The 25,556-nt window shown below is 39.1% G+C and overlaps 1 protein-coding gene across 4 annotated transcripts in view; it reads left to right on the top strand.

Annotated features, from left to right (window-relative positions):
- OSBPL3 (oxysterol binding protein like 3) overlaps positions 1–10,580 on the top strand; it is a 41,321-nt gene extending 30,741 nt beyond the window's left edge. For all 4 annotated transcript variants that reach the window (XM_082499402.1, XM_082499400.1, XM_082499401.1 and 1 more), the window contains 7 exons: positions 540–603; positions 3,627–3,705; positions 5,540–5,684; positions 7,194–7,338; positions 8,011–8,137; positions 8,693–8,815; positions 10,304–10,580. In XM_082499402.1, the coding sequence (XP_082355528.1) occupies positions 540–603; positions 3,627–3,705; positions 5,540–5,684; positions 7,194–7,338; positions 8,011–8,137; positions 8,693–8,815; positions 10,304–10,400 (780 nt within the window). In that variant the 3' untranslated portion in view covers positions 10,401–10,580. The remainder of the gene's footprint in view (positions 1–539; positions 604–3,626; positions 3,706–5,539; positions 5,685–7,193; positions 7,339–8,010; positions 8,138–8,692; positions 8,816–10,303) is intronic.
- Positions 10,581–25,556: the final 14,976 nt, after the last annotated feature.

Here is a 25,556-nt window from a genome sequence, read left to right as displayed (position 1 = left end):
CACTAGAAACACGTGAGGTGTTGCTACTGCAGTAGTAGGGGTTGCTAGGTGGAATTTCGTGGCTTGACATCTCCACCCATGGCCCCCTCAGAGATGCTGATTGCTGTCTACTCCCTCATAGTCAGGGGTTTGTGGGTATTTACTGTACAGAAGAATTTGTCCCTTTTTTTTTTTTTACTTTTGTCAGACACTTAAAGTGTGGCTTCTGTTAATATATTAAGGGGTGCCTAAGGGTTAAGTGTAATTATCACATTAGAGACAAGGTACAAAATACATAGATTTTTCCCTCGATGAACAAAGTTCACAGGCCTTTTAAAATAAGTGCTTCCCATTTCTTTCAAGGCTTCCTAGGTCTCAGTACCTTATTAATCTCACCGACTCCCCCTTCAGGACACAACTGCAAAAGGAAAGTAAATATTCAATTTTTAAATGCCATATGTGAATGAAAAATTAAGGAGGGAAAAAAAAGAAACCAAAATGACTGTTTATGTGTTAATATGTCCATATTTTTTTTTTCTCCTTTCATGTCTTGCTATTAGGTCAGTCACCATCCACCTATTTCTGCATGCCATGCTGAATCTGTGAATTTTGCTTTTTGGCAAGGTAACTCTTCGGTCTATCATTTACTTTTACAGTGTTCATAATATTTTCATTGTGTGTCTAACATGAAATATCCAGAAATTGGGAAAAGGTGAAATTCCCTGCTTAAATTGTGTTAGAATGGCTTTAAGAAATGCTAGGCTGTACGTACTTGCATGCTTCTTACTTGGATGTTCTGCCATTGTAGATTTTTCAAGTTTTTTAAAAAACATTGATTGATTATTCTTTTCATGTACAAATATCTGCATTTCTTTAAAATTGGGTTTGTTTGGGGAAGAGGGGTGTCCTTTAGTAAGGAAGAGTTGTACCTCAAGCTATTTATAAAACAAACAAGGTAGAACACAGCTTGAAAAACTACAAGTTAAATCCTGAGCCTTGACCGATCTTGTAAACCTGTTTGGAGAAAAAAATTTCAAAAATCAACATAGCAGCAAGGGTAAATATATTTACCATGTCTTTCTCTGCTGGCATTATTACAGTATGTAAGATTTCGTGCAATTTGACTGCTGACATAGTGTTTCCAAATAACCTGTTTTGGAGCTTTGTTTGCTGTGTAATGCTGGTGAAGTTGTCAGCCAGTCACAGTACCTGTGTGGTTAGATATTTTTGGAGTGTACACAGAACATAACTGAGTTAAAAGGCACAGTTAAAATCCCTCACCCAGAGGTTCGTCAATTCACAATGTAGCCGTATTATAACCTTTAATTCTGTTATGATTGACGCCGCTGACTTGATTATAGTTATTACAGATAGAGCCATACTGAACAGAAACAGGAACTCTGTCATTAGTCTGGGTTTCGTTATTCAATATAATTCTTTGCTTTGTAAACAAATATAGGGACAAGAGTTCTTTTGTTCTTAGCAAAAAAGCAGAGATGACCAAAACTTTATTCAGTAACTGAATACTGTTTAAATGAGACTAGGTAACAGCCTGTCTTAATAAAAACTGATGAGACTGATTTGTTTAACAGATCTTGATAACAGTTATCACTCAAATATTTTAACACTTGCATTTAGAGAACAAAGCTCTTCTGTAAACATGAGACTTGAGAATCTGATCAATGAGAAAGAGTAAGATTTGGTCTTGATTAGCACAGAACACTCAGGGTACTGAAGGGTTTTGGGGGTTGGTTTTGGTTTGTTTTGGTTTGTTTTTAAATGTGGCTGAGTTTATGGGAGATCTAGACAATGATTTTTTTTCCAATGCAAAGGCAGTTTGTAAATGCTGTGGGCTCTTGTTATGGGGCTATATTAACTTATGCGGAAAGATTAACATCAAGTTAATCATAAAGGTAGCTTGTCAATGAGGTAAGTTCTTTTTGTGTGCAAAGATCTTTTCACATACCATATTATCTCCTCAGCCAAAAAGGAGACAGTCCTCAGCAACGTTGCCAGAGTAGTGCTGTCATGCCACCAGACACTGACCTTAGTTCATCTGTTTCAACATCAAGAAATCTCTTGATCATCTCTAGTGAACCAGAAGACTGGGTTCTGACAGGGACAGTTATTTTGGAAATTATTTTCCCTGACTTAGGAAGCTGACTGCTTTTGCAAAGGAGTGTGGACAGATGAACAATGGAAACAGAGAATAGAAGTTTCCAGCTATTGCAGCATCTGTGCCTGAATTAGTCTGAGCATAGCTTTGAAAATAAAACTTAGCTTTTCTTAGCTGACCTAAAATATTCACCTGATCAAGTTACACACTGGTTCCCAAGATGTTTCCCATGTACTGATCTCTGTGGGACAGCTGTGCCGTTTATGAGAATACAGAACATAACACAATCTGATAATGTATTTTAACAGTTAAACTCAACAGAGTGTGCCTTTGCCCTTTCTCTTCCATCCTGCTGCAGAAGAGAAAAAGCTATTACGGAATTTGGCTCCACCATCATAGTCAAGGTAGTTTTGGACCTCTCATTGTGCACGGTAGGAATCACACAGAATTGCTGTCACTGAGGATGCTGGCCTACCATCAAACGTCAAAATTAAAGCAAAACAAAACAAAACAAAGGTCCCTTTCTCAAGTGATAAGAAAAGGGTTACTTTTTTCATTAAGAATTCTGCCCTATGTCCCATTCCAGCCTTTGCAATGGTAGGCAGCTTGGTGTGGCTCAGTCCTATAACTTGAACTTGGGAGAGATGTAATCTCCTAACCACGGTTTGAGCATCTATCTCTCAGCCAGCATAACAGCTTCCCTCCACAATTGCATAGGAAACAGTGTTTTGGTTTCCTCATGTTAGTACTGGCATCTTTTTGAGACTAGATATTATTTTTTTCCCTCTTTTTCAGATTGGGCAGGAAATGGAGTTCCTAGTGTCTAATGCACCAAGGATAATATTCCCCTGAACTCTGAAGTTACTATGAAAGTTACTGCCTCGTTACCTAGTCTAATTTAAATCTATACCGCTTCTGCCATACTTCTCTGTCCATGTTTCTTTCTCTTCCAGGTGTTTATGCTCAATAAATTTTGTAAATTTGCATTGAGATTTCTCATCTTTTTTTTTTTTTTTTTGAGAAACGATGTGGGACTTGGACACGTCTTTCTGTGATTCGGACAAGATTTTAAAAGGCCGGTTAAACTTACAGAGGAAGTTGGACTAAATCCCTCTGTAATTTTATGCCCTTTGAAAAATTCTTTTGCATCTTCACTGTGGATGTTCTTAGTTGCAATATTTTTGTATTTGAAATTCTGCTTTTGTTTTTGGAAATGTCTGCATTCATTCACTAGAAACTGAACTGCAGATAAATATATGCTTTCTGTAGCTTATTCAAATTCCTCTCTCAAAATTTTTTTTGAGAGAGGACTTTCAAACTTGTTACTTTGCTATTTAGGTAACCAATAACGTAATGAAAAAAAATGCAAACAAAACTACATTTGAAGAACCACAGCATTCTTTGAACACAATTATTATGTTGCACTTTGTTATTTTGCATTTCTTGAAAATAAAGTAGAACCCAGAAAGAGAATGATTCACCCATGCTTATGACTAAACCTGTCTCTTTTTTTTCTTTCTTCCTGTTTCAGATGTAAGATGGAAAAACAAATTCTGGGGAAAGTCCATGGAAATTGTTCCAGTCGGTACAACACATGTAACTCTTCCAGCGTAAGTGCTGCAGTCATGCATTGCTGTTCACACAAAGGCACAGACATGTTTGCACATACTGGAGCCACATTTATCCAGATGAGAACAAGCTGTGCTGTGCCATATTAGAACTTTGGAAAAATTGGTGATTAGGATTTAGTTTAAAGGGGGGTGGGGGGACCAAACCAAAACTAGAAGCATAAAACAGAAGCACTAACTCTTCCAAGTGTTATAGAAAACAAAAGATGAAGTAAACATCACCGCTGTATATCTTGAAAAAAACAAAGTTGGTGTTTTCATACTTCAGTTGAATTTCAAGTTTCATGCATTTTAAACTCACAGGAAAAACTGCATGGTAGAAGAAGCTATGAATTATTTTACTTTAATAGAGTTTTGGAGGAACAGGTGGTGGTGTTGCTGCTGCTGTCTTTTGTATGTATATTTGTACGGGCCCTAACACCATGGGATTTTGGTCTGTAGATGAGACTGATAGCTATCATCACTGCATAAATAATTATTGTAAGTGATAAATAGAACCAGTTGAATATCTGGCATTTATTATCCAAGGAAGTAAGCAGCCGCTGTAATTAAGTATAGTTTTAGTTTTGGGGTTTTTTGTTAATAAAAACCTGCAGCGTTCCTATGCTGGCTCATCAGAGTGCCCATTATAGATCAACAATTAAAATCCTTTAAAATTTGGCCTATATCCATTGTGTTTGCAGAACCAGAGGTCTAAGGGTTGAGTAGTGTTCCAATTAAATCTGTTTTCCAAAAAGAGTCTACAAAATTAATTATGGACTGGAAAATCATCTGTCTCATGTGTGGTCGCCATGTGCTGGTTTGTATCCCAGTGTATCTGATATAGAATTGGGTGCAAAAAAGGTACTGAGGCTATAGGCAAAAATTAGTATTAAGAGTTTTTTTGAGAAAATACAGTATTTTTAGTATGCATAATAGAGCATGTGACCTGCGGTTTGGAGCAGGAAAACAAGTTGCTGTGGGGTAAATTGACTGCAGATCTGCTAGTCTAAAAACTGTCCTTGTGCATGCTCTTACAAAGCACCAAGTGAAAGCAAGCAATTAAGGGGAGGTAAGAAAAGATTCTAATATCCTCATGGAATGTGTGCGAGGCAGTTGCTATGGGGAAACTGGTGCTTTGTAAGTTTACCCTTTGCCTTACGAGTAGCAACTGGGCTATCAATACCCAGAACAAATTGTAGAATATATGTCTTCATGAGATTTTCCTTTCCTTGAAGTTTTATAGAGCTGTTTTATAAGAACATATACTTTAATAAAAGCTAAAACGTTGTATTACCTATTGGTATTTTTTATCTCTCCCTGTCTGCTGTCTTCCAGTGTGCAACTGCATCTTGAACTATCTGGTGAGAACTTTTGCTCTTGCCTGAAGCACACACATAGGCTCAGCCTTGTGAGCTTGAGCCAAGTTATTCCACTCAATAAGCCATCTGATGACTCTGGTGGCCCATGTCCTTGGGTTTTCAGTTGTCACTGTGTTACAAGCTGTGAAATGGGCATTTCAGCCAGTAGAAGGTATTAGAATGATTACTTTTGGAAACATAAAACTGGTAAATAAGGGCAAGTAAATTGAGAGAAAACTGAGTTCAAGACCAAAGTTTATATATAGCAGAAGTGAAAAGGGTTTTCTGGGAGACAGGATTGTTGTCATAGGGTTTGCTTTTGAGAAGGTGTGGGACAAGGAGATGAGGCATTCCAGAAAAAAAAATTGGTTTGTGGCGTTTTTCTAATCACGTTCTCTGCAATTTTTTTTTTTCACAAGTTTATCAGCTTGTTTGAACATGGCATGAGATTTTTCTTGCGTGTATTTTTCTTACAGTTTTAAAGACCATTTTGCATGGAACAAGGTGACATCTTGCATCCATAACATCTTGAGTGGGCAAAGATGGATTGAACACTATGGCGAGATCATCATCAAAAATCTTAATGATGACACTTGCCACTGCAAACTGACTTTCATAAAGGTAACCATAGCAGTAACCACAGCAATGTTGGCAATGACTTTTCTAACAGACATCGGTGGGTGGATGCTCTCTGCTGAAGCTCAGTACAACTGCTTACAAGCTGTGTTTTCCTATAGTTCTGCTGTAATTACCTGTGATTCTTTGAGAAACTTTTAACTCTGAAGGAACTGCTGCTCACTAGGTAGAGCCAGGCAAGAAAGAAAAGCAACAGCTTTCTCAGATGATTCCACTTGACATGCAGAAAAGTACGGGGAAAGGAAAGGAAGAAATATTGTCATAGAATTGTTACAGTTGGAAAGGGACCCTTGAAGATCATCTAGTTCTAACCCCCCTGCCATGGGCAGGGATACCTCCCACTAGACCAGGTTGTTCAAAGCCCCATCCAGCCTGGCCTTGAACACTTCCAGGGATGGGGCCTCCATGACAGGTGGATGAAAAACCTACTCTGTGTTTGATAATAGAGGTAGGCACAAGGTGGTTTACCACATGCCTCCTGCTAACGCATTGGCATGTGCTGTGATCCCATTCATTCAGCAACTGTAGAACTAGTGCTTATGTGGAGTGCTTCACCCAATGCTCTTTTTTAGCCCTTTGCAGATACTTGGAGGAGCTTAAGTGAGAGGTTGTGGTATTACTCAAAGCTTTTGCTTCAGTACAAGGCATCAAGATATGACTTGCTCAGGATATGTTGTTATAACTGAAATTAAAATTAGTTTTTGGCAATAGATTACTTCTTCCTAGTAAAGGAAAATCTATGAAAACCTAAAACAATGCCAAAATTTATAACCTGAGAAATAGTTTTGCAAAGCATGCCAGGAGACTTACCTTAACCTGCATTTTCTGCATCTGATCGCTGGAGAAAAGCTGTGCTTTACATAGAAATGACCACACAACTACAACCTCATTACTTTATCATACTTATGCAGCATGGCATGCTTAGCAGCAGAAGGAAAGATTCCTTTTCTTACTTGTTTTCCTGAATACTTTGTGCTTTCTAAGAAGCATTAGGGTGATTTTTTTTTTTTTTTTTCAAATACTTATTTGACAGTACTGTAACGTATTTGCAGAGTTGCAATGGATGTTTAGAGTTCAAATTTTAAAGACTGGGAGCCTGCAAATCTTACACCTTTGATATTGTAAATTGTCTAAAGTGGAAATTACTGTATCAGTACCTTCTCTTCCTCTTCTGAAAATTTGGGGAAGATGTAGATAACTAAATTACGAGTCAGTCTTACCTGTCATTGGGCTAAGTTCAAGGTCAGCTATGCTTCACCTAGTGCTGCCCCAAATAAAAGCAAACAAAATAAATATGATTCTCAACATTAGTATTTTAATAAGCCGATTAATAATACTAACAGCAGTTGTTTGCATATGCAGATGTAATTCACACCTAAATGAATAGTTTTAATTTCAGAAAACCACTCTACAGCATGGTGCTACTGATATGGCAAAATCGCTCACACTTGATCTCTTACGCACCTTTTTTCCCCTTGTTTCTTTTAATCCTAGGCAAAGTATTGGAATCCAAATGCACATGAGATTGAAGGCAGTGTCATGGATAAAGCTGGGAAAGTTGTGCATCGACTCTTTGGGAAGTGGCATGAAAGTTTATACTGTGGGACAACTTCATCTTCAAACTGCATATGGATAGCAAGTTAGTGATCACAATGGCTAACGTACAGAACTTAAGATCTGCTTGAGAATAAGCTTACTATTTTCTTCTCTCTATTAGGCCCCAACTTCTTGTTATTTCTATGTGGAATATTAGCTTTTGTCGAGCATTTAAAATTTAGACCAGAAGAATCCATCATTTAACTTAAATAATATGGAGAACTTAAACCCATGGCTTCCTGCATTTTCTACATTCTCCCTCATTTTCATATTTGGGCACAAAGTGGGTATTGAGGACTCCAAAAGAAATGAAAAAAGCAAACAACCCACACACACCCTTTTTGTGTAGAGAAGTGTTGTGTATTTCATCTATTAAACACTGGAGAATAGCCCATGAAGCTCAATTCTGTAATAACCATATCTGAACTTCTCCCAAACTCATGGGGTTTTGTGTACTGTAGTTTGAAAAAGCACTATGATAATACCATAGTCTTCTCACAGTTGTGCTCTGATTCAGCTGAGAGAACAGAAATCTGGGGTTTTTTGCAGTACAGTTATCAAGGGGGATGTTCTTTTTTGTCACGTTATTAAAAACCTCTTATTCACCCAGAATTGAGGCCATGGGTGATGAACAAACAACTGAGAGGAGCTTGGAATTTTCCTTCTGAAAATAATAGCGTTTAATTTGAATTCTGAATGTACTCTTCTTCTGTAGATCCAATGCCAAAAGATTATGAACAGTGGTATGGATTTACTCAATTTGCACTGGAGTTAAATGAACTGGATCTGCAAACTAGGTCATTACTTCCATCCACTGATACACGTTTTAGGCCAGACCAAAGGTAAGAAGTTTTAACTCTCAAATATCTTCCTCAAATAGTTCTTAATCTTCTGTACACTCACTTTACCCTAAGCTCAGACAATTTTGTGTAGATACCTGCAGTGTGTCTATTTCTACATTAATATGCATCTGAAAATGGCATTTTAATCACTTATCAAGAGATGGTCTAGTCATTATGGACCAATGTTTCCTAAAATTAGCTGTTGCATGCTTCTAGATAACTGCCTCTCCAAAGATGTTAAAATTTCAGTACTTCAGATACTGGATGTTGAACGTACTGTGTTTGAGTAGCCAAAAACTGAGATACTTGAAGTGTCTTTCTATGGTGGAATTTCTACTGTTGCTAACTTCCAAGGAAAATAATATAACGATGACTCTGAGTGTGTTATGAAAGTTACTTTTCCTTAAGTACTTTTTGATAGCGCAGTTGTCTGCAGATGTAGCTGTTTACCTTTCAAACACTGTGAACTGCCTGCTGTAAAGACTAGATGTACAGGACCTGGCAAAGACAGGGGACAGGAGCACCAATTGCCTCTTATCGCTGCTGGTGCTACAGGTTTCTAGAAGAAGGGAATATTGAAGGAGCTGAAATGCAAAAGCAGAGGATTGAGCAACTACAGAGAGAACGACGGAAGGTGCTGGAAGAAAACAATCTAGAGCATCAGCCTAGATTTTTCAGGTACTATATTATAATTAGCATAGACTATCATTTATTGAAATTCTTATTATAGTTCTGGTTCTAAACTGCCATAGAGCAGGCTCCATTTTTTTCCAGGTTTCTTCTATATTCTTCATTTTTGTACTTTGGCAATGTAGAGCACTCCAGACTTAGTTAAAACTCAGGATTATATGTTGCTTTTTCATTAGTGCATCCCTGAAATTCTTTCTGATTTTTTTGTCTTGGTGGTGATTGGTAATTTAGTCTACATTTGAATTTGCCTGAGTGAATGTAGCATCTTTGATTCTTTTAAGCAAGGTGAAGTAGCTGGATTTAGCTTAATTACCTCTGCTGAATTCAGTGGGCTTGCCTTGTGCAGAAGTGTGCAGATTTGGAGACTTTTATTTCCAGGGCTATTTTTGAGGGCACTTTATTTCTTCCTGTTGTAAATCAATTAATGGGAGACTTCAGCCATCAAAAGACAAAAATGAATGCTAATGAGGACATGGCCTTTTCCCCTCCATCTCCTCTGTTTTCCTGCAGTGAAAGAGTTGGAGCCAAGGTGAACGTTGTATGGGCCTGTGTATCATAGTGAACAGATCTGGGATCCTTATTTTTTTCTGGATAGATAGATACTGTACTTCTGATGAGCACAGAAATATTTAAAATAGGTGCAAAAAGAAAATGCCACAGACCACAAGGAGCTGGTGAGCTAATTCATCGCATGTCAATCACACCTACCAAAGAGAAGCAAATGTTGCTTCCAGCAGGCTGAAAAGACAGGATAGAGACAAAATCTGATACTTTGTAACTGTATATTCACAATGAGGAATATGAATGCGGATGAGGATTTGAATCCTCATAATGAAGATCTGAAAATTGTTCTGTAGATTTATATAACAGAATAAAAGAAATTAATTACTATATAGCAAAAGTGTTACCCAGTGTTAGACTAGATATTAATTATGCATTTGGCTTTTCACTAGTGATTTCTCTCTTCAGCAAATCACAAGCCTTGATTTACTTAAACGAATAATTTGCTGTTGTGCCAAGAATATTGTACACTAGATTAAAAGCAGAGGTACAGTACCTAGTGCAATGAATCTTGCCTCTTGACTGAGAGCTATAGGCTCTCTTTATGCAATAACTATGGTGAGCCATCTGTGGGAAGATAAAAGGAAAGTTTCCACTTTCCACCCAAAGCTGTTTTTGAGACCACAGAATAAGCCTGGACTGTAGTTTTAAGTGCTAAGCACTGGCATGTGACAGTGAAATGAGAGTGTTGATCTCGCTGAACTTGAGGCTACTGAGGTGTGTCTCTGAGGCCCGGTACAAATGTACCAATTCCACTTCCCAAGCTATATTGCCTTGTTTGAAGGCTGTACTGAGTTGCACTGCACCTAGTTCATGGGCTGGTTTGGGTATCTGTGCATAGTGCTACATTGCATTACACAGCATATGTATGGAAAATAAGCTTTACATTTAAGGCATTTGTTTAATCTTTGATAGGAAATCCGACGATGACTCCTGGGTGAGCAATGGAACCTACATGGACCTTAGAAAAGAACCTGGTTTTTCCAAACTGGACAATCCTGTCCTCTGGTGAAAGAGGAACCAAGTGAAGTTATTCTGTGCTCTATTCTTGGACCTAATTTAAAAGAAGTATATATAAAATATATCTATATATATACACATATATCTATACACACACACATATAATATATGTGTGGGGCGTGTGTATGTGTGTAAGTGTGCATATCTCCAGAATTGTACTTAATTTAGAATCCAATAATTCATTTGTTTTCTTTATTGCAGTGATTGTTTGAATGTATAAATACCCTAACTTCTTTTTATAAAGTATTTAATAAATAGTACTGAATGTTAACAGCAAGAGGGAAAAGAGGAGCTTTTACACTACTCTTCCATTGTGTAATAACGTCAGTTCTGAGTTAACTTATGCCTTATTGAATTGCATTGGAGACAGTAACATCAGCATCTGCTAGCTGTGCTGAGAAATCAGAGTGCAAGCCTCAGTAACTCAAACTGTAAGTAGGCTTCCACAGTTCAATGAATAGTTCAGCTGTCTCTAGGCTGGTATAAATTGCTAAAACAGATTATCAGCTGGCGCTGGAATCTGAGTATGATCATTTGCTGCCTGTAGAAAAGATTTAAATAAGCTTTTGTTTCTATTAACTTTCTTCTTCGCATTATGGAAGAGGTGGTTCTGAGCTTACATCAGTGGTTCTCCTGCCTTATACGTAAACCGTACCCAGCTAAATATAGTGTTAGAAATTCAGGAATCGCCAAAATTTTCCACTGGCAATCTTCAGATTTTATAGCCCCCAACAGGGCAAGAGGAGGAGATCCTTTGTACATAATGCTTGAGCACTGATTAGATGAAGCAGCTCTCTCTTTTTCCAGTAAGTAAAATCTATACAGAGCACGAAATCCTGTGCTTCCATAGCTTCATTTGTTTTTATTAACCTAAAAATTGCATCAGTAAGACTTTTTAAAAAGTAAGCAAACTGATTGTTTTAAGCTAGAAATTTTTTCTTAGTATTTTGATATTTTCTACCTCTTAAGAAATAAACAGCATATTTAAGATCTTATATTTAAAAAATGACCATCTGCCTTATGGAGAAGTGTATCGAGTCTTTGATCTTCCTCTGTTTGTTTGTTTTGTTCAGATAAATATTCAAGTGTCTTGCACTAAATCAATTGCACCTCTTTCCTGTAATTTTATGTATATGGCTAGATTTGTGAAACTACTAAACCATAGGTCAGAAATTTAGCAGGAAACAAATGTAGCAGAAGTCGCACTTTTGAGTGAAGATTATAGAGATGGGCAGTATTTTTGTTTTTTCCATCAAATCACAATGCCACAGTCATTAATAAAATAGTTTGCATTCCTACCTATCTGCAACTCAAGCCTGACCCATGATTCTTCAAATCTGTTCTGTGTGTCTGTGACTCTGGCAACACAGTTTCCAAGTTTAGATCTATAGCCTGTCACCACCATCCCCCCTCTTCTTTTTCTTAGATGCAACTTTAATGACACAAAATAAACCCAAATGTTGTTGGCATGTTTAACTGGCTTATGACTGGAACAATTGGGCAGGGTATGGATAAGAGAGACTCCTAGGAGGACTAATAGCTTAGAAAAGCTTGCACTTTACCGGGTGTTGTGTTGTTCTAAGGACAACCCATTAAAAATGGATCCATGTATTATATGTAACATGAAGAAATACTATGAACGCTTCCCTTTTAAACAAAATCTGTGATGTCAGATTAGATGTACGTTTGAATTTTGCTTTCTGTTACCTTAAAGCCCCATTGTCTTAGAGGCAGATGAATGCTTTTTCACCCTTTTTCACTTTGCCCAGGAACTCTGCCTCACTACCATTCCTGTAATTTATTACCAAAGAAGTTGCCGTAATTCTTTGTATTTAATACATCTTTTAAAGACTTGACTACCATGCCAGCAGCTTACAATAAGGCAAGGTTCACGTCAATATGAAGACGAAATCTGTGCTTTGATTCTAAAGGAAATCTTAACCTTTGGGGGCTGTTTGGCTTTTCAAGGGAAGTGAGGATGTCTTCATGGCTTGTTCCCTTCCTGTATTTTATTCTTGTATTGACTGTCAAAACTTGGCACAGAAATGCGTTGGTATTTGTAATTATCCTTGCTGTTGGTAATTACCTTTTATACTAAAAATAACATTCATTTAACAACAAAAGAGGGTAGGGGAAATGAAAAAAAAAAAAGCTTTTAAGAAAGGGAGCAAAATTTTTGGAGGATGCATTAAACTTGCTCACCATCATATTTATGACTGTGATTACTGTCTGATCAGATTGCTGGGTTTGTATTTTCTGTGTATTTGTATGGGATTTCCCCATACTTTGTTAAATGACCTAATAGTTGATAGCATCTGAAATTAAAGGATTAGAGGCCAAAAGGCAAAGTTAAAAGGATCATAACACATTAAAATCAGCAGGTGTTCAATGAAACTAGTCTCATATTGGGTGTTTGAGTCATAATTTTTGAGAAATCAGACTGGCAGTGTTGCCTTGTATCTTAGTCTAAAATGTCTATAAAATACATTTGACTAATGACAAGAAGCATTAGGCTGAGTAGTGCCTTATATAAAATTTTCTTCAGCAAAATTCCCATATCAAGAAGGTAAACTTAAGAATTTTACTATCACCTCCAGAAAAATAACGCCTGAGAATAATCCAGGGCATTTCTTAAATACATGAAGCAAAATCATTGCACAGTAGCTCCTTTTTTAAATCTCTGATACACATCTGCAAAAACAGTGTAACCAGTTGTGAATGATCCTCTGACCCCATGCTTCCAACTGCAGTATAGTTATCCCTGCTTAATTTTGTACGTAACAATTCACTTTAGTTGTCAAACTCTTGTCAACTGTATATTAAGTGGGAAAAAAAGTCTTGATGTTACTTCTGTGTATTTCTGCGTAAAAAATATATTCATCATTCGCAAACCTTAATATACTCTATACAATTATTCTTGGTAAAATATGAAATTTTGGTATTTTTTTTTTCCCCAAAACTTCAGGTGTATTAATGGGTGCAAAACTTAAATTAGGTTTCTGCAATACAACTAAGAGGGCTCTTGTTTTTAATAACTGACATTGAGGGACTTTTTTCCCCCCATTTCTACCCTGAATGGTAAAAAGAACGTATCGGACAACTTACTGCTTCTTTTCTTACACAGCAGTGATCTCCAAGCTGTTTAGCTCAATGGATCAGTCTTAAAATTTTCTGATGAACATTGCCTGCTGTTATAGCTCTCTTACAAGCATTACTTAATATGATTTTGGAGAGCAGTTTAAGAAGCGTTCATCTAGCACTGCCTTTCTTTGTGTATCCCACTATAAACTTACATCAAGATGATGCAGCAGGTCAGGCCTTTGGGTGTTAAAACACCGGCTCAGTTTTCAAATTACACAGCAAAGAAATTAAAAAAAAAATATCTGTGGAAACAGGAAATAGAAACCCACAGCTCTACTTCCAGATTTGCAGACTTGACACTTAGTTTCTGATTTTGGTACAGTGTAAGTTTATGATTGTGAAACAGTGTAACTTGTTTAGGAAGCTACTTTTGGTAGCATAGAGTGCCTTTGAGACTGAGTGGAACTGGAGTGCACCATTAATCATTGTGTTCCTTTCTGAATCTCTGCTCTCTGAGATATGCTTTATGTGTTTGTTGCCAGCACTGATTTACTTCTTTTAGATGCTTTTTGAAATACAGGTCCAGTAAAGTACTTAAGTTCTTTATACAGAGCTTGCAAAATTAGATGAATGGAAAGAAGAGTGAAAACAGCCAAAATTTTGAGAAGGAAACATCCTAGACATCTGTTCTTCCACCAAGAAGTTTTCTTTGAAGGGACTGGAAGTAGGATTTCTGCTTTCTTTTAAAACCTGGCCCCTGAAGGGGGTGGTGGTTGCAAACACGGTTGCCTTATTATTTGGCAGTTTAGTGTTAAAGCCAGATCGCTGTACAGAAAGGAACACAAACTCACGGGCCCAGAACGTACAACCAGGAACAGCTTTGGGGTTGTGCAAAGGTCCAGTGCTGGTCTCAAAAAAAGACAACAAACCACTAACCCAAAACCCAAAACAACTCACCCCTCATGGCCCTCCGTTTGCCCTCAGCTGTTTACAGTCCTGTTCAGGTTTTCTACGTGGCTCCTCATACATAAAAGTCCTTATTCAGTGTCCCATTTTATTCTTTATTTTAAAAAAATCTGAAAAATAGGAAAGTAGTCCATTCTAACAAGCTTTTAAATGTCAAATCGTGCTTAAAAACTATTGTTAAAAACTTTCCCCACATGCATTATGGCCTCCTTCTGTATCTTTTCCTTGACTATGAACAAGACTTTCTTCCCACTTGCACTCTGGAGTCAGACCTGGTAAGGGTAGCATGCTACAGAAATGTGCAGCTACATCTGCTCTGCATACTCCTAATTAATGTCCTTGCATCTGCTTTTGTGCAAATCTCTTCTGTCATCTGTCTAGACAACCGGCTTTGCAGAGCAGGAAATTTTTGTGTATCTCATTTTGTTCAATACAGCTTTTTTGTGTGTGTGTACAACTCATACAGAGGGGAAAGCTGAAGAGGAGTGCAAAACTTGGTCCACAGTACATGTATAATAGAGAGAAAGATGAAATCCAGCTTCTCTACGTAACTGAATACATCTTGCAAGGGCTAGCATCAGATGGTGCTATTCAAAGGAGTGAAGTTAAAATGGAAGGGATTTTTTTTGTTGAGTATGTTTTCATTCATAGATTATGCCTACTATAAATAAAATTCACAGTATTCACTAACTCATCCTTTCTATTTTCTAGCTACTGGTGGGTACAACTTACTCCAGCAGCTGTGTGTTCATAAGAAACTGCACATTATCTGGCTTATCTGTTGAAACTTAGTAAATGCTATAACTTATCACCAAATGTATTATTTTACTGCTCGGTTCTTAGATACTGTTCTTGCTGCAGCTTTTGAAAGCAATAAGAGAAATTTTCCAGATAAATAGTTGCCATATGTTAAAAAATCATTTTAAGTGGTTCCTTTTTTTTATATATAAATTGTGGATTTGGTGTTTTTGTTGTATAAGACAGATCTGTGTTAAAGGTCATGAGAATGTTTAGGAGGTTGATCTACAAGAGGTGATGAGCTCCTTCAGCTCTGCACCTTTGAGATGGTTGGTGTCCCTGAGAATCAGGCAGTCTTGTATTTACATTAACAGTATTTTACTAGTTCCAGTATTGGAAAAACATACCACATGTATGAGGTATTACATACGCAAAGCTGCTAAATGCTGCATTTGTTGTTTGTTTTGATAGAGCATTAGTGATTTCAGAAAGAAAGATATCTTCTGTGTTAGAATTATCACTGACTTTCAGATTGTTGAGAAAACTTTCTGTAGTCAGCAACACTCCTGTTTTCTGCTTCACTTACTCCAAAAACTTGTAATAATGTTGGAGCACCTTGATGCGCGATTTGATTTACTATTTTTGTCTCTGTAACAAATTTAGTTGGATGTTAATAAATCATACTTGCAAAAGGTCATAGAGCACCCTGACTTTTTCGCAGAGGTTGTAAGCATCTTTCTTCAAAGGTTGTTAGTGACAGCTGAAGTAAGTCTAGTTGCTGTAGCAATCTGTGTTTTTTAGACTTTCCAAAATGGCAAGTATGAAAGAGCTTCCATCTGCTAGAAGCCTTGTTTATCACTCTTACAGGCTGTCCGGTAGTTGTGCAATGTTCCAGTTGTTTACCAGTTACCTGCACGCACTGTACAGCACTGTCACATGGGTGTATGTTTCTTATGTCAGACACTGGGGCAGGGAAAGGGGTAAGCTGATGGAATTCATTTACAGCTGCAGGATGATTCTTAAATGCAGTTTTTAGTAGACAGATGTGCCACATAAATGTTATGCTTTAGCATGAATGTGGAAACCACAAACCACATGTTCTCCATAAAACAAATTTAAAAACAAGGAAACATAGTGTTTACTGCATAAAATAACTGGAAAGAAATGGTATCAATGTGGTGTTTTCTGCCTTAGAGATGGTGATTCAGGACAGCTCTGCCAATCAGATCTCAGCTATGTCTCATGGTCCCACCATAAGTGCATAAGATGTGATACAGATGGATTAGGATCTCAAAAAATGTGGGACTACAGTGAGCTTAAGTCCTGACCAACTTGTAATTCCAGTTCTGCAGCACTTCCCAGACTCTGTGTGTACAAACATTTGGTGGGAGGGGGCATGGAAGTTCCAGGAAGAGCTGGGAAAATTGAATCAGTAAATCTGTTACCACACAAAATATCCTCAGCTGTTGTACATGGCAGAATAAGGATAGAGGCCAAAAGAAAAACAGCCTTCAGTGGGGAGTATCAGCTCCTGTTTTTTTGAACCAGCCATTTTGGGTTCTGTATTGAGTGGAGAACTTTGGAACTTGCTCATCATGTCAGTGGGAATCACTTCACTGCTGCTTAATTTCGTAGAGCTCTAATATGTTTTAATTGGTACCTGAAATAACTAGCATTTAGTTCAAGTTGCTGGGAAAATAGCAGTTTATAGAAGCAGTAATGAGGTTTTTTTCCACAATTATAAAAGGGAGAGGAAGATGGCAAGGGATCCTCATTATCAGTACCTTGACCATGAACACCAGGGCAGCAGGAACTTCTCTTACAGAGAAACAGATATGGGGTGAATTCCTCGTGATTGCCGCTGGAGCTGATAACATGGCAAGTACTCGTGTGTGGTCAGTGCTACCCAGACAAAACAGGCTGCTCTCCCCTACAGAAGTGTAAGGTAAACTTGGCTCCTGTAGACATTGCATCCAATTTGTGTTTAAGCTCAGTTGTCTGTTCATTTACAGCAATGTCTATTTTAAAGTCGTTTTGCTTACTGCAAAATGATTCAAACCACCATAGCGTGAGGAAAAACACTGACAGCTGAGCAAAGCTTGCTCTGCATAGTAACTGACACATCTTGGCTTCTTTTTCTGTTTTCTTTGGGGGTTTTTTGGTTTTTGGTTTTTGTTTTTTTTTTTTAATGCCTCTGTTACATTTCTTTCATCTTGCAAACATTGCTCTCTCCATGCTCAATTTGTTGATTTTTAACTTAGACCCCCTCTAGCACAGCAGATGCGTAAGAATTTGTAGGGTTACTCCGAGTTTTTAAATGGGGTTAAAAGCTGGTCAGATACCAAATTCTGCTGTATACTTATGAATTTGTATCTTTGCTTACTCTGTACCAAGGGAAAAATTTGAAATTGCTATATGTAAACCCTCATTTGGGCTAAATCAACATTGCTCTACTGAGCTGAGTATAACTGAGGCTTAAGTTAACTGAGGATTTGACTCTGTGCAGTCATTAATGTAAGTTTTTACAGGCTCTTGGAACAATAATAAATTCCTGTAAGACAAGATGTTGTGTACAAACATCAGCTGATATTTCAGTCTGTAATTTCACAGGCTTCAGGAATTATTGGCTTTCTCTAAGTGTTAGGGCAGTATTTCTCTCCAAGGATTTTTTAAGCTGATGTTTCACTTGCTATTTTACTAAGACCAGCTGTTAGAATTTGAAAATGTTTTTTTGCTTAGTTAACATTGTTATTCTTTATTAAAATTTCTTTAATAAAAAATTGCTTTCCTAATTTACAAATTTCTTACTTTTGAACTTGTGTTGAAAGAAAATAAAAGAACCCATGATAAAGGCTGCGGTAAATCTAGCTTGAATTACTGCAGTACATGCCTTGAAAAATCCTTTCCTTCTTAGGTTTCATGAGGATATGTCTGCAGTGCCTAGATTGCTGCCTAGAGCAAGGAAGATTATGTAGATTTATCAATAGATGAGAACCTGTCTAATAGCTGAGAGAGATTTACTGTTTTGTTTACTGTTAGGTTTGTTATCATTTCAGCCATTGACAGACTGAAGATGGAGTGAAGTCAAGAGAACATCCTACTGGTATTCGTTGTTTGTTGCTTGCACTTCAGCCAGTGAAACAAATCTTGTGAAAGCAACTAGAGCTATGTATTAGCTATATAGGTTTTTTTGATGGGAAAAACAGTTTTCTTATGAAGTTCAAAAATAGTGCACCAAATTCTTAAGTCCTTTCAAGGGAAAAACTTCCACTGAGGACTTGGTCAGAGAGAGAGCACCACAAGTAGGTCAGTTAGAGCAAGCTTGACTTTTTCGGAGTTCTCTAGTAACCAGAGGATAGTGATCCCATCCTTAACCCATCCCCTTTCACTTTGGAGAGAGCATAAAACTTCAGTCAAAGTTGATGGAGGGTAGAGAACTCAAGGATATAATATTCTCACCTTTTGTGAATACCAGAAACTGGAAGAGAGATCTGTATGTGCCATGTCGCAAGAAAGGCCGTAGTAGGAGCTCCATTGTATTTTGTCTAGCTGCCAAGATTCCTAAAGCTGATGCCCATGCGAATGGTTTGGTCTTGATACCAACAGGAAGTGTTTGTTTGAAAAGATGAGGGAAAAGAATAAGAGGGAAGAGTATATGTTGTTGAAATAAGATTCTCAGTATTGAAGTGTGCAGTCACGAGGCCCTCGCCAAAAGAATGACCGCACTTCATGCTTTCCCAGTACCAGTTGCTCACTGTTTCCTTTCATATTAACACTTCCTCTCAGGACACAGCTTGTCTTCCTTCTCTCTTAGAAATTGCATTGCTCACACTGTTGTGTACTGGCATTGGTGAGGCCGGACAGTAACTGCGGAAGAACCAAATAAGCCCCAGCTCAAGCTGACTGCAACCAGTTCAGTAGGGGGAAGTGCATTCCTGTCTCCCAGTTGCAAAGAGGGTGGTACTGGCAATAAGAAACCCATCCACCCAAGCTTAGTCGCGTCACCTGTTTACAGATGCTACTCACCCAAAACAATGCATCATTCAGACAAACAAGGGCGGTACAAGCAGTAAGGACAGCAGTTTCAGTCCTGTGGTAAGGCAAATTAAATAATTTTTAACTGTCAGAGAACAGGCCAGCACTTTTTCATAAGTGGGTTTTTTTCCCAGGATAGTTAAATCCTGATCCCTATGTTTAACTGGAGTGTAACAAACAGTGTCAATAACCCGGGGTTGTATGACTCTAGCCCCAGCCACCACCTGTACAAATCCGCAAGACATCACTGCTGTGCACTGATTCCCCCACTGTTCAGAAGGACACCTGCAGCCTTTTACACCCACCAATCTGTTTTGACCCACAGCACCCCTTTTACAGCACCTTGCTGTCTTTTGGGGGCAACACAGTTGCATAATATAAAAGGAACTCCCATGCAATTAGCAGCCCACACAGTTTTTGGTTGCTTGCCGGCCCTTGCTCCTTGTTTCAGAAAGAACTGTTCTTCTCACCCTGCTTCCCTTTAGTGGGGAAAACCCAGGTATGTTCTTACCCCTTCGCATGCTGAAACTAGGAGGCAGCAATAGCAAGCTGAAAAATGAAGTGGCTTTAAAAAGAAACCTTAGTCTTGGTACTCAATAGGGCTGAATTATCAGTGGCAATGCAGCCTCACAGCTCCTAAGGACCCTCTGGAGCCACTGGCTTCTTTGCTGCTTGTGGTCATCTCCTCAGTGTATCTGCTACTTGTGCGGGCCATGGCCTGCTTCAACGATCTCTAAACAAAATTCTCATTTCTGCCTTTGTGGGTACGTAAAAAATACATTTACTTTGTTCTCCTGGAGGAACCCCTTTCCGATTGCCCTGGAACAGGAATTCCAGTGGTTGGTCAGTTCTGAAAGAGAGATTGAGCTGACAGTTACCAGGTAATGAGAATGGGGTTTAAGGAGTTGCAAAATAACTGGAAAGTATAACAAATCAGGCACAAAAAACAAAAGGGAGAGACAAAATTTGTTTTAAATCACAATAAAGCTACTGCTACAAATGTAGTAGATGAAAACATGCGTCCAATGCTACTCAATGAAAAATTAATGTCAGCTTCTGAACATTTTGCAAGGTTTGACTACGGCTGTGCTCCAGTTCTGTGTCAGTGTAATACAAACACCATCCGGCCAGCTGCCTCGTGAGGAACTGGAATTGCATACTGCAGGTTCTTTGGGAAATTCTACCCAAATCATTTGCTCCCGCAGTCAGACACTGAGTGTTTTTGAGGGTGCTTGTGTGTACACATCCATTCAGAGGGTGCAAGAGGAATTGTGTGAACCAGAATAAACATGGGGAGCTGATCAAAGAAAATCGTTCCTTACATTCGGCTTCCCTCTCTACAGGCAGCTTCAGTCACAGGCTCTTCCCCACGGGTCATTTAACTCCTCTTGTTTTGCCAATTTTGTCCTAAACTTTCTATGTATTCTTTAGATGTGCTTTCCTTAGTTCTTCCATTCACTGTAACTTTAAGGTTGTCTATAAATAATAAAATCAATATGAACTGCACTGATTTTAGCATCACATTTTTTTATTGATCTGAAAATGTAACAGTAGAACTGAGTGAAAGTACAATTTATTAAATCAATGCATGTTATATAATCATTTACAATCAGTTGTACCTCGCTGCCCATAGTACTACGCACTGTACAACTATACTTTAAAATGTGCCATATGCTGTACAGTTAGATTTTAAAGAACCCTGTTGGAGTGCTTACAGTCTGAAAGGTGTGTGTCTGCAGAGCTACAGAGATGAAGGGCCTAATTTTTTTTTGAGGCTTAGTGACAGGTATCCTCTGTTTGCATTGCTTTATTGAAAAGTAATCCTGATATTTATTAATTTAATACAGTTCGTCATTTGACTTTGTAGGTCCTGTTCCAAGTGGCTGAGAAACAAAGATGTAAAAAAAGAAAAATTAAGCAGCACAGGGAAAAAGCTTCATTTCCGTTTTTATTACTAATATATTTTTTAGACTTTTGTAGTTTAATGTGGAATAATATGCTTTTAAAATAACTGCTTAGATAGGATTTACATAAATGTTTGGGGCTTCTACACAATAGTTTGACAGCCATTTCTTTTGACTAATTTAGGAGGAATTCCTACTACTGAATAGCTTGAACAATATAGCAGCCAGATGGTTTTTGATAAAACATTAATGCGACCAGATGGTTCATAATAAACTATTATAGAAAAAGACTTTTGAGACATGCAAGAGACGCTATCTATTCCTAAGTCTTCATTTATCATTATTGTAAGAGAAATAAAGTTCTGTGGCTGCCATCTAATCTACAATTTAAAGTTAGAAGCACTTTGTTCACACAGCTTCATGCAAACTGTCCTCCATATTGTTGTTAGAGACATCACTAGATGACCCCTTAGGTAACCACAATCTATTAGACATGATCCTAGCCTACCCTTTCTGACTATTTTCTTAAAATCATGGGAAAATCCTCAAACAATCACAAGGTTTTCATAGGTAGATCTTTAGGAAGTTACAGCTACCCTAAAACACTTGTCATGGCAGGGTTAAGAGAGCTTTTACAGTGACAGAGGGGAGCCCTGTGTCGCAATACGTGTACTACAGAAAGGCAGATACAGTCCCATTTCCCCCCATGCCAACATCAATACTCGTGGCATCAAGATCTGATGGAGTTATAGCAAACAGGCTACACTGAGTTATACTGAACACGTCTGCCTCCTCCTCTGTCTCAGTGTGGCGCTCTCCAGTTGTCCTTCCAAGGGACTAAATGATCCACTAAGTGACCTCTCTTTTCCTCATATATGTCCCTAAAGGTAGCAAAGATGAACCTGACAATAAAACAGACAGCCTTTAAATAGTGGCCAAACTCATCTCACAGGCAAAATCTTCAGACAGTTACATATGCCACCTTCCCACCGCTGCTGCCAAGAGGCGAATGGACAGAAGCTCACGTGAATGGGTAAGGAAAGACAGCAGAAGGGCTTTCTGCCCGCTTCGACCTCACATGGTCCCTCCTGGCTTACTGCACACCCTCCCACGGGTCTCCCCCTAAGCAGGACAAAGTAACTTGCTGTTTGCTAAGCCTGTCACTGGCTGCTGGCACGGCGGCAGGGCTGATGGCAGCCCTACCAGCAGGAGAGCGAGAAAGCTGTTGTTTGCTACAGGAAATGTTTTGGAGGACTGAATGGCATAGGGGAAAACTACCAAAACAGGAGATTAATTTTAACATGAAATACAAATGAGGCTGGTTAGTTGATTTGAAAGAAAGAAACAAACAAAAAAACCCTCTCAGATCTTTTATTCTTGCAAAAGGAAACGGGGCAAAAAAGAAGTTAATTCTTTTGCTGGTGATTTGGCTTACGTTGCTGGACACCTTTGAAAAGATTTGCTACCCCAAATATCCTTCTTTTCTAAATGGTAGCCCAAAATAGTTTCACACTTTATTTCCATTTCCTCCATAGCACTAAAGCCAGCAGACCTTTCTCCAGCCAGTGTGAGGGGTGTAAGAAAAGCCTAGCATGGAGCAAGAGCAAGCTTTGGACAACCTCCTGACACGTCACTATACAGGCTGAATTTCAGTGAGCGCTTCCTAGCCAGGCTGGATGCAGCCTGAAACAACTCACTGATGGCTACAAGACATTATATACCATTAGTCCTGCTGTTAATACTGACCCTGTGAAAGCATTTAGAAAACTTTTTAAGACGGAGACAAAAAAAAAAATAGCCATTTAAGAAACTCCCCTTTGCAGCCAATTTTGGACTTACATCCTAATGTCAATGACTGAAGAAAAATAAGGCCAGATTATGCCATCATACAAAACCAAAACAAAACATCTAATGCCAAACACTTATAGAATGCAAAGACCTTTTCTGCACCTGGTAGGAATAACCATTCTGCAATGCTGACATCTTGTGGCAGCCTGCTCAATGATTTCTTATCTTAATAAGGCCTGAGGAATTTCACACAGAGGTGAAGTAAGAGCATGCAACTATTGTGTTGGGCTTTTTTTTTCCTTTTAGGCTACTATCTTTTGTGTTATTACTCACTTATTTTGTGTATTACTCATCTTTTAAGTTGTGGCGATGCAAGTTCTGGCGTTGATTGTCTCATTTATTTAAATGAGGTAGGCAAATCTTGTCCCGTACCAAAACTAGTTTGTCCCAGAGGCAAAAGTTTCTGGTTTTCTCCTTCTGCTTTTTCTGCAAGAGGATCTTCTCGTGCAGGAGTAATACAGAAGGATCTCCTAATGCAGAAGTGATGCGCTTCGTGCTTCAGCTCAGGAGATGGAGTGCGTGGCAGGCAGATCCCAACACAGGCCACACTCACAATGTGTATTTCTCCAACGTTCTCCCTGCTGGCATCCCAGTCGGTCATGAAGTAACCGCATGCTGTGAGTTTTGACTGTGCATTTCCACAAAGACTGAAGGCTCAAGATGCGTGGTCAATCCTAAATGTCTCCTGTTTGCAGCCAGTTTTGGTAACAGTCTTTGAAGACTCTAATTAGCCCATAAAAGGGCTAATAGCCTTTTAATAGCATATTAAAGTTATTATAATATAGCTAATAGCATAGCCCAAAACCTGTTTGGTAATACTCAGACCTATGTTTCTGGATCTTCTAATTAATGAGAAGCATCTTAAAACTATCCTATGCATGTTTGTGTCTTTCAAGTGGATAGAAGATTACTGCCTGAAGTTTTTTCTTGAAAAGATGTAAATATCCCTGGTGCGGGCCCCCTGTATTTGGTGTACACCCAACTGCCAGTAAAGTCCTTAAACTGACTAGCAAGTTTCACTGTTTTTATTTGTGTCCTCCCTCCCCAGTGAATATTTCCATGGTAATGTGGTTCAGTGCAACTTCCTGGCTTGATTTCTCAAAATGTGCTTTAGCAGACACTTGGCATTTGAAATGAATCACACGTTGCCACTCCCTGGAAAAACACATGATAACTGATGAAATGTGTGCTATTACTGGCCACTGTGGGAGTTTATTACGGGAGCTAGCGATTCTGTAGCTCAGTGCTGATCCTAAAGAGAGATCTCCTGAGTACGTGTGGGTGCTTTTTCTCAGCATAAGGCTCTAAGAATGGAGCTTTATATTTTTTTTATTAGTCCATAAAAAGTAAATTATCACAAATGCAGATACTCAGTTCCATTCAGGCTATTTGTTCCAATTTCTGTAAGCAGGTGCAGCCCCAGAAGGGAAATATATTTATCACTGGTTCACTAAGGATGTCACCTGGGGGAATCAGAAAGGGGTGGTGGATTAAAACCTGCTGAAATTAAGTGGAAGTTTTAGATAATGCACATAGGTAAAGACAGCGGAAGAAACGAATACTACTTTTGCTATGTGCATTAACTGTTACCTCTCATTCAGGACTGTTCATCTAAGGGCACGCAGCTTTCAACTTCTTTTTGTTCCAAAGCCCAGGTGTTACTCCATTAAGATCTGGTGAGGTGACACGTCTTGACTACACCCGGCAGCCTCAAACATTCTCTCTTCAAACCACAAGGGAAGTACCTGGTCTGTGGCACAGTTCACTTGAAAAAGATTTCTTTGATGTTTATTATCTTGAAAAGTTACTCCTTGGGTTTCTGCAGACTCACCTGTACTTCACCGTATCAGTCCTTTGGTATCATAACCAAGTTGTTTTGTTCCGACGTTGCATCGTTTTCAAAGGGCTGACGTACGGTGGCAGCACTCAGTATTTCATACTGCAGTTCACGAACCTGCCCCTGTGCTCCATTGACCACTTTTCTCATGTTCCGCAGCGCTGCTGTTTGGGGTCCCTGGGCTTGGTGGGGGGACAGTGGCCTGGGAGCTCCCGTTCGGACCACCGCCATTTCGCAAAGCCGAAAGCGCCAACCCGAAACCTGCGAACCTGCAGCCACAAACGTGGCAGGGCTGCTGCTTGCAGCAGGTTTTCAGGCAGGACACTGACCCTCTGCATTTCTGCCCGTGGCCAATCCGAGCACCATTTGAGGGGCTGTCAGAAAAATTCCCTGTTTAATTCTGTCATAAAATATCACCACCAAGCAATTACCAGTAGGGAAAAGAAGCTGCCCGTGTTATCCGAGTGGAATTAACCATGTGAAACCAGCTGTCCCGTGCCCTGGCTGAGCTGGCAGGAAGACTCAATCCCTTCATCTCAGCCCCTCGCAGGGCCGCACCACCATGCGGAGCAGCCCCACACGGAGACTTCCGTGCCCCGAGCACCGCAGTGTGCCCACCACGGCCGCCGCGGTCCCGGCCCAGGCCGCCCACCGCCTGGGTGCAGCCACCTCATGGCGGGATTTTCAAACCCCCGGGGAAGACGAGACCGGCTCAGTTCAGGCACGCAGCCGTGAGGGA

This window comes from Vanellus vanellus (genome assembly GCF_965231255.1).
Source record: "Vanellus vanellus genome assembly, chromosome: 2".
Classification (NCBI taxonomy): domain Eukaryota; kingdom Metazoa; phylum Chordata; class Aves; order Charadriiformes; family Charadriidae; genus Vanellus; species Vanellus vanellus.
The sequence above is the reverse complement of the archived record's forward strand: the minus strand, read 5'-3'. Positions and strand labels throughout refer to the sequence as shown.